Below are 10,155 nucleotides of genomic sequence, written 5' to 3'. Positions count from 1 at the left end.
TAAAAAATAAAAAATTGTTTTTTATTTGAAAATTTGAAAAACTTATAATAATTAATCTAAAAAGTTAAAATGATTAGTTGGAAATTGTTTAAAAAATAAAGGAGATGGGATGAGATAGAAATTATTTCTATATATTGAGAGTGTTTCTATATGTATGTAATATTCTGACTTCTTGTGTACGATTTTTAGCAGTTTTTTAGAGTAAATAATAGTCAACTGAGTGTATATTATGTGAGAGAGCAAAATTTCTAGAGAGAATGAGTTGAGATAAAGTGATTGTAATTTCTTTTGATCAATAAGATTTTTGTAGTTTTGTAAATGTAGACAAGTTATCGAACTACATAAATTATATATTATAAGTTTGCTTGATCACGTGCTTGTTTGCTTTGGGTGTCCTCGTTGGTGGATGTGTTTTGGCATAACACAAAACTCATGCACATGTTGGACATTTCCTTTCACCACTGAAGCCTGAAGTTGATTTATCTACATACAACCAAAAAAAAATCCTAGAAATCACATATATAAGCGAGAGACCATGGGATATATCATAACCCATTAATTAGCAATATATGGCGTGGCAAGTACTTCCAACCCAAAAACCGGAGGGGAACCAAAACGTTCTAGCTAGGTAGACTCCCCTCATTTTTAATTGTGCTTTTAATGGGCAGACTCCTCTAATAAAAGTCACCAAAGTCCACCTACCACCACGAGTCGCAATGATGTCGTGGCCACCAGCCTAATGAAGTCATGGTGATATATATAGCTTGTGACTTTGGTAGTTTCCAGGAACCCAACCCCCCCGGAACAAATCCCTCCTTCAAATTAAACCCCAATTTGCCTCTAAAACATATATTCTTCCAGAAACACCCCCTCACCCCCCCATGATCCCCAATATCGTGATTATGAGTCATGCCAAACATTTCTCCGCCACAGCCCCATGTGCTAACGTCACTTGCCGTACATAGGAATCTATCCTGATCTCTTCCCTTCCTCCAAATCCACGGCCAGGATCTCTTATAAAGTCTTGCTTTGACCACGTTGAAGCCACCATATATAGGATAACCCTATGCTCTTTTCTTTCCCTCTTACCAAAAGCTGTTCTCTCATTTCTCCTCCACATATTTAATTTTTGGCCATGAGTGAAACCATGTCTGGCCCCAGTGACTGGCTCCAATTCTATCATCAAAACCTTCCTAATCAAGTGACATCTCCGGCCCACCCCGTGTCTGGGGCTCTGCTGGATAATCGAGTTTCTGATGCCACTGTTGTCACCACCACCGTAACTTCACCTACAACGCTGAGTTCACTCGGCTCCGGAAGTTCTATACCAGATACCGGTGGCCACTTGAGCCCCGAGGGCCGTGTCTCGAAGCCCATACGCAGGCGGTCTAGGGCTTCTCGACGAACCCCTACTACGTTACTCAACACAGACACCACGAATTTTCGAGCCATGGTGCAACAATTCACCGGCGGTCCTACTGCGCCCTTTGCCTCGGGAGCGCACGCGGGTGCACCGAACTTTGGTTTTGGGTTAGGAACGCATCAAGCCGGCCATGTCAATAATCCTACTGCAATGATGATGCCTCCAGGTCGTGGATATCACCTACAGCCTCAACCACAGCTGTACCATCCGCAAAGCCAGCAATACATGTTTTCATTAGGCAGCAATAACGCACATGCCGGTGATCCTTTTCTTCAAAGGCTAGGCAGCTCAAGACCCAGAAACATCGGTGTCTCCGATGGTTTTGTGATGGAGGGTGTTTCATCTTCCTCCCAGGTTCCTTCTGCTAGGCCCCCTGGTTCCTCCGATGAGAATAGAACCAACAGTTACATGTTTTGATAAAGATCACGGAAAGAAGAAAGTTAGGTACTGACTTGTTTTGGGAGAAATTGTTGACCTTTGTAAATAGATATCCTTCCTCACTTGATAACAATGTCGGCTTCACTTGGCTTTGGATCCGGAGGGTTTGTTATTTTTTTTTCTTCTCTGGTTGCCATACAATGGGCGATTCGGGAATTTGCTGAAGATCAGCAGGCAAGTCAGGCTGCCTAAATTTGAGGGAAATTCATGCATGCTTAGTTTATTTGGGTTTGTGTTTGGCTTTGGGACTTTTTTTTTTTTTTTTTTTTTCCCTCTCTCTCTCACTTGATCAGCTTGTGATGAATATTCAATCCCGTTCGAGTGCAGAAGTTTTTTTTTTTTTTTTTTTTTTTTTTTGTGGAATTTGGTTAAACCTTTTTTTTTTTGTTTTTTTACACCTAGCTAGCTCTAGCTACCAATATTGTACGATTATTTAAATTGAACTTGGAAGCTTATGAGTATTATTTCGGTGGTCTCATATTTTTGTATGATTTACTTTCTTTTGTTTGATATCTCGAAATTTGTAAATATAACTTTTGCATTATCTGATTTAAGTTTGAATCCGTTTAAAAATAATTAATTCGAACCTATTGATCATCTTTTGTTCGTATGAAGGAGATCAAAAAGATATTCAAGTGATTAAAACCATGTGTATTTGTAAGTTAATTTCCATGGAGGGTGTACGTAATTAATGGACTTGATGCAATTTGACTATGAATTTTTATATATGGCAATTAAGTTGTGAGAAATATATATAGGGAATCATGCATTCATATATACCTAGAATAAGATAAAAATTCGATTATTTTGAATTATATATATATATATAGTAAATCATGGTTGAAGTGTTGATCAGCCACATAAACGATCTGCTAATTAGTAATTGATCTGTTACATTATTATAAGAAAAATGAGTTTTTGCGACTAAAATTTTACAATCAAAATGATTATTTCTAAAGAAAATTATTGGAAATAGTCTTTTTTATTACAAAGTTTTAATTGTAAAAATCAATTTCTCTTGTAGTGGATAAAATAGGATCTTAATTTGTATAAAACAATCTTTATTATCAATTTTATATAATCATGTATCATTTTAGGTCAAACAGCCAACATCCATCTCGGGGTAGATAACTTGTCTTGATTTAGCTGTACAAATACCCCTAGCTAGCTCATTAGGAACGTCCGTGTGGGTTTCAACTTTAATTCGAAAACTAGATCATGTCTGACCAATTTTTCCTTGTTTGGCCAAATAATCGGCCATCTAGACTGAGATTTCCTCCACGCACTCGAACATGCTTAAGAAGTTTATCCCAGCTAGCCGCCATGCCAACCAAACTTTTTAACACAAGGCCATAAGATTATTACAGAGTACGTACGTAATTAATTCCAGCATTTTTGCAAAACTTTTGGCCTCTGAAATAAATATTCGAAAATGTTGTGTATGTTCCATAGAATTAATATTCTTTAATTTATTAGCGTCATGGCCGCTAAGCCGGTTGGCGCTTCTCTTAAATTTCATTGACAACGATGGATTTGAGTGAGAACTGGGTAGGGAAGAGGAGGTGAATGCGAGCTCAGCATGGGGCCCGCCGCCCGGCCCTCTCAATGGCGCGCGCGCATCAAAAGGAAAAGTTGGAGATCGATGGCAAAGTCAAACGCAGCACCAAATAATCCTTTGTAATTTGAACTAAAAATATGGGTGCCTTTTGATTCACTAAGATTACATCAATCTTTAATTGGTTGGGATCAGAGCATTATTAATTAGCTGCCTCCTTAATTTTCAACCTTATTACAGTATTTTCATAAATCGTACATTATATAGTCAAACACGAGGATATGTAATTTTTACCATAATGTCGACCCCATGGTGATCAAGATAAGTTTAGGCTTACAAATTTATAGATCATTTTGGGGTGGATGGTAATTGAACAAGAAATGAATTAAATGTTACTTTTTGAATAATTACAAGATGAATAATAACAGAAAGCTTGCATTATACTCAATTAATCCTCCTGCTTATATATAAATATATATATAAAATAGTCATGCATCCGCTTTATTGAGTGCAAACTCTTCACGTCTTCTTCATTATTCTCGTCAATCTTTTCATGATGCGTAAATTTCACATTTGCTATCTGTTATGATTGTTGTCATCACTCGTGACCATTGCCATCAGCACTGACATAATATTTTTTTTTTAATATGAATTATATATATTTAATATAATATAATATATGACTATATATATATATATATATATATGATATTAAGATATTCTATTTTCAAATCAATGTACAAAGCAGATTATTATATTATATATCTACATCATATAAATAGTAAGATTTTTTTATAAAATTTAAATTTTAAAATATATCTACTAAATCAAATTATATTATCACTAGAACAAAAAATAGCTTTTGGATCGATTTTATTTTGAAACGAAATGAAAATTGTCTCAAAAAGTGAGATTTAGGGATGAATTTTATATTTGATGCTAAAAAAATGACGAAAAATGTATACCGATCGAACTCGTTCGAACAATATAGTTAGGGACTTTGTCCCTAACAATGAAACTGTTCGAATGTAATATTTTAACGTTCGAACGGTTAAATTTAATCTTTTGAACGTAAATTTTTGCATGTTAAATAAAATCATTATAGCGGGAAATTGCTCTACCGTTCGACTGTAATTTTTAGAGTTTGAACAGTGATCATAGTTTTTTTTTTTTACAGAATTATATTTATATTAACTAATAATTATAAGAAATTTATCAATTAAATAATAGGAATAATATAAATCAATAATTAGTTTGAAAAATATAAAATAATACTAATTCATAATTAAATACTTAATTGACAAAACACAAAATATTGTCCATTCCAAAAACAAAAAATAAATAAATAAAATATAGAAAATACTAAGATCCCAATTCTTTGCACACTAAGCATTCTTCTATCTGTGTCAGTCAAGTACTAATGGTAATTTGAGTCGTAGACATAGCATCAAACTCCATACGTAACTCAGATATGCTAGTAGTAATCTTTGTACAAAACTCAAACACAACAATACGAACCTCCATACACACTGCATCAATCACCGCTGATGTCTGTTCATTGATCGTTGCATGCATTATGTGACGCCCCCAAATTCCGTTTGGGATCGGACAGACATTTGAAGCGTCGAGACATGCAACACAAGGTTACCTGCCCCCGTTCATGACATATAAGATGCAATATTCCTAACATGCATCTAACAATATGCAATATTCGCAGCGGATAAATTTTTTCTTCAGCAATACTATGCACCAAATTGAAAATATCCCAAATGCTTAAAACATACTTCATACATAAAAATCCATTGAACAACTAAGATCACAACACTAGTCCAAAATGGTTATGATCCAAAAAGTAGTAGAGATGCAACTCAATCGTACAAGTAGTAACTTACGTTAATTACTATATCAATATTTATGTCGCACCGTCACTTAGTCAACTGTATCTAGTTGATCAGCTCCTGATTCTCCTTCAGGTCCTGTAACAAGATCTACCATTCGGGGGGAATGGTAGTTGGGACTACCAAAGTGAGATTTGATTACAAATCTCAGTAAGTTAACAAAAAACTTCCACACAAGCTAATGATGCATGGATGTCAGTAAAAGCATAAATGCATAATCAAATTCATAAGAAATTAAAGCATAATTTGGAGTACAACATAGCATAATTGACATAACTTAAATTGAAACATGAACTGAACTTGACTTGCAACTTGACTTAGCATGAACTTGCTCTGAAACTTGAATTAACATGAAAATACATACTCCACAGTTGTTGTGGCCCCATGTATTCTACACAAACTTGACTTAACATGAAAAATACATACTCCACAGTTGTTGTGGCCCCATGTATTCTATACAAACTTGACTTAACATGAAAAATACATACTCCACAGTTGTTGTGGCCCCATGTATTCTATGTGTAAATACATACTCCACAGTTGTTGTGGCCCCATGTATTCTACACATCATAATGTACTCAAGATGAAATGTGACTGGAATACGAAAGGACTGAAGTCCTGACGTAACATAACGTGACTTGAACATAACTTAGAATACATGACCAACTTGAGATAGAAACATTTCGTAACATGGCATAACATATAATAGACAACATATTTAACATGACATACTTGCAACAGTGAATATTACATGACTTGACTTACATGTAATAGATGACATACTTAGCATGACGTACTTGTAATGTACAGTAATACATAACAGAATATATTATGTAACAGATAAAAATTGATGACAGAATAAATTCTGTATAATAGACAATTACATGATAACTTGACATGGCATGACACATATGATAACATACATACATACACTGTAGTTCTTTTACTTAGCATACATACACAGTAGACTGCTAGTAAGTTAAAAGCTAACTTACCTCGATCTCCGCGTTTCTTATAAAACCTCAAGCGCGATCACGAGGAACTGTAATTAGTGATTCTAAAAGTTAGTACTAAATCACTAATAATTTGAAATATGGAAAAATACTAACTTAAAGAGTAAAATTTCCATTTTACTTTCTATATGTAGGAAAATGACCGTTTTACCCATAACTTAAGGATTTTGCATACTAACTCCAAAAGTCACCAAAATTTACATGCCTCATGTAAATTTTATCCTCAACTCAAATATCAATTTAGAAAAATTTAAAACTAATCACAACTATTAAAACTCCATAGGGCCGAAATTCTCATATGCTATTTCTATTGATTTTTGTTTCCAACTTGTTTTGATCAACCTTTTGATCTATGACTTATAAATATGTGATCTTCAAACCAAACCATCACATGGTTTAAAAAGATGTCCTAAAACATATATAAGCTTCTAATTCAAGATCACATGGTTAAAAATTAACCAAAACATAAATTTAGCCAAGAACATCCACACTTTGGCTTATCTGAATATCTCTTTGTATAAAATTTCATATATTTGAAACTAACATCAAATATCTTCAAAATAATAATATAACATGTATATAAGATGCTTAGGATCCTCCAATAAAATTATCAAAGTCATTAGAATAGGTTTAGACCACCAAAGAGTTAAACTTTCTCAAAATAGAAACTGTTTTTCTTCTTCCAGTTTCTAAGTTTCTAAATCTAAGCAAATATTTCATCAAAACCTTCAATCATGCAAAAATCCTCAACCAATAGTCATATATACATGTTAACAATACTCCATAAAAATTTCGGACCAATATCTATCCATTAGCTTGGTCAAAAACTCCAAACTATAACATATTCTCCAGTTTATCTCCCAAAATGACCTTTCTATAGTTTACACAATATTGGACTGACCAAATGATCTTCAAATGGGGCAAATAAGATATCCATGTAAACTAGACTCAAAAAGGAACAACTTATATGAAGGAGACTTTATGATAAAACACTTACAACAGCTTCGAAATGGGCATGCAAAAGAACTCCTAAAAGCTGTCCGAGAGAGAATGTTTGATATTCTTTTAAAGAAACGTGTAAATGAAGATAAGTTCGTGGGTGATGGCTGGAGATGCTTATGGAAGAGATAAGGGAGATGATAAGGCTGGAGTTGAGAGTTGAGTGTGGTTTTCTCCTACCCAAAATATCTATAAAATATTATCTCAAAATATTCTATCCAATAATATCTATAAAAATCAGCTCAATATATTTTCCAAATGTGGAGTAGACTTGGAAGAGTAAGGTGGCTAAAATCTTTCTATATGTATTTTAAATCTCTATTCTTAAGATATTTTCCAAATGTGTATTTTGCTTAGGTGTCATGATCTCACACCTTGATTTCCTTCACAATTCCATCTAATGGTTTCTCTTTGTGCCAAGTACCTAATACTATTCATTATGTGTGGTTAAGATCTTGCCAAGTGTCTAAATAAAATATCGATATCCTAATTTGGACATTTCACACTGTGATTTTGAAAACACAGCGTTTAGTACGTTTACCGAGATTACTATTCACTCCAAAAATAAACGTAATAAACTTAGTACTGAAAAATCCTAAATATTCAATTAAGCCTAGTGGTGTAGACTATAATGTATTCTGACACTTCTAACTATCTCAAATAATTAAAATCGCATTTCTGGCACCATAGTGAGTGATAACACTAACTATGTTGACAGGCTAAAACCTATGCGATTAGTCGATTCGTGTAAACTTACGGAATTTTCACGAGATTCCTAAAGTCAATAGAAATTCCTTAATTGAATTTCTAGCGGGCTGTTACACATTATCTTGGCCATGTCCTCACGAGTAGCTCTGTGTATTGATGTCTTGGCCTGTATGGATGTCTTGGCCTATATGGATGTCTCACCAGCTGATACTCCATAATCTCCTAGCTGTACATCTGATCTCTGAGGATCAACCGAGTCTAGATCATGTCCACGAAGCCGTAGTCTCGAGTATCTCGTGCTGCGTGAGAGGGTGGTGCTGTTGATCGGTTCCATCAGCTCCCGTTTACGCTCTGCAATATCAAGCACGACACCAACATATAGTAGAAATAAAGTGATTAGTATCCTGAATGGCAGTATATCCATCGAAATGTACCAAAATTTTGATCAAATCCTATCGAATATATTGTTGGTGAGTGGCCTGTTGAGGGTCAATATGGTTTGTGATTATCAAATTTAGGATCTTGAAGAAATAAAATAGATCTACCTACTTGATGCTCTTTGTCCCATCATACGAAGGCGCATTTGGACTAACAACCAAATCCCTCACCTCATGATCAACGAGGGCATCGACCTCATCTGATAAACCGATGTCTCCTCCTTAGCTGTCTCCGCCTCAACTAAAGGATCAAACTCTCTAAGCACCACGTTCAGATATGCATATGGCAGCCTAGGAATACTGAGATGTTCAATGAGTTAGTTCGGTGAAACTACAACTGAAACTCCTTGGACAAAAATACTGTATGCCCCTCTGTCATCTAGGCTGGCACCATCGAGCTCTCTATAAAACTCAACAACAATGTCAATATAGGAGACGGTCTCCTATCCTTCCTCCCGCTCATCTAAGATAGGTTCCTAACTACGATCGCTGAAGATTGATGGTAAGGAATGACCCTCACAGACAAGACTCTAGAAGTCAGAAATCTTCACATATCACTCTAATGAAACAGTCATCTCCCTGCCTGGACTGATACTAGTCTCACATGGATTGCATCGCTTACATCCAGGCCTAGAAGAAGACATTATAATCAATCTGAAATTTACAATTAAAAATTATATATACAACATTAACGATAAAAATATAATAAATAACTATTCACTAAATTATATACGGATAGCAATTTAATAAAGTGAGACATTCTATATTAATTTAATTATAATATAATGTGCATTCTCGTTAAGATTGATAGAACTACAATATGGGATAAAAGTAAAAATTCACTAATATTACTAAATTTAATTATACCGTTCGAATGACTAAAATAGTGTTTAAACGGTATGTAAAACTTTTTAGCTCTTTCTGTTCGAACTTCTAACACAATGTTCAAACGGTATGAAAACATGTTTGGCTCGTACTGTTCAAACATCTAAAACAACGTTCGATTGATAAGAAAACATGTTATAATTTAATTAGTATGATATTATATATTCATATATACTTTACTATAATATAATATATATGCTCGATTATATATTATAATATGATATTACTATGTTACTAAACTATAATATTATCTAACATGTCTATATATATTAATGTTGTTCTTTTACTTAAAGGTATAGTGTAAAACAAAATATTATTAAACATTTACCAAATTCGTTCGAACAGTTAAGAATAATCGTTCAAACTCGATTATTGTTCTTCGAACGACTAATTTAATGCATTCGAATGGTGAAACAGAGCGGGAATGCATCTCATCAATCAAAGTAACGGATGTTACCGTTCGAATGTGAATAATTCACCGTTTGAACGTGAAACTTTAGGAGCGAAATGTTTGGCGCTTCTCTCTTTCACGTTCAAATAGTTAGTAAATAATCATTCGAACAATAAATATTCTATAAATATACGACAGAACCTCACAACACCACTATGTCTACAAAATAGTGGTGTCCTAGTCAAAGGAAGTCATGATGGAGAAAACATTGATTTCTATGGAGTTATTGTCGATATAATTAGAATGAAATATTTGGAGGAACTTGTAGTGTATTTGTTTAAGTGTGATTGGTGGGATTTAAGCAATCCTCGAACTAGAGTACGTGATGATGAATATTCTTTTAGTATT

General features: G+C 34.2%; 1 protein-coding gene across 1 annotated transcript; it reads left to right on the top strand.

The window, feature by feature from the left end:
- The first annotated feature begins 848 nt into the window (after window positions 1–848).
- On the top strand, window positions 849–2,325 carry LOC122303437 (VQ motif-containing protein 22-like). The gene has a single exon (XM_043115216.1). The coding sequence runs from the start codon at window positions 1,136–1,138 to the stop codon at window positions 1,838–1,840; it is 705 nt and encodes a 234-aa protein (XP_042971150.1). The 5' UTR covers window positions 849–1,135; the 3' UTR covers window positions 1,841–2,325.
- The last annotated feature ends 7,830 nt before the right edge of the window (window positions 2,326–10,155 follow it).

This window comes from Carya illinoinensis, chromosome 3, assembly GCF_018687715.1.
Source record: "Carya illinoinensis cultivar Pawnee chromosome 3, C.illinoinensisPawnee_v1, whole genome shotgun sequence".
NCBI lineage: Eukaryota > Viridiplantae > Streptophyta > Magnoliopsida > Fagales > Juglandaceae > Carya > Carya illinoinensis.
Note: the sequence above shows the minus strand (reverse complement) of the source record. Positions and strands in the feature narration are given on the sequence as shown.

Excerpts from the sequence above, each read along its gene's own strand:
- LOC122303437 (XM_043115216.1), top strand. The coding sequence starts at position 1,136 with ATGAGTGAAACCATGTCTGGCCCCAGTGACTGGCTCCAATTCTATCAT.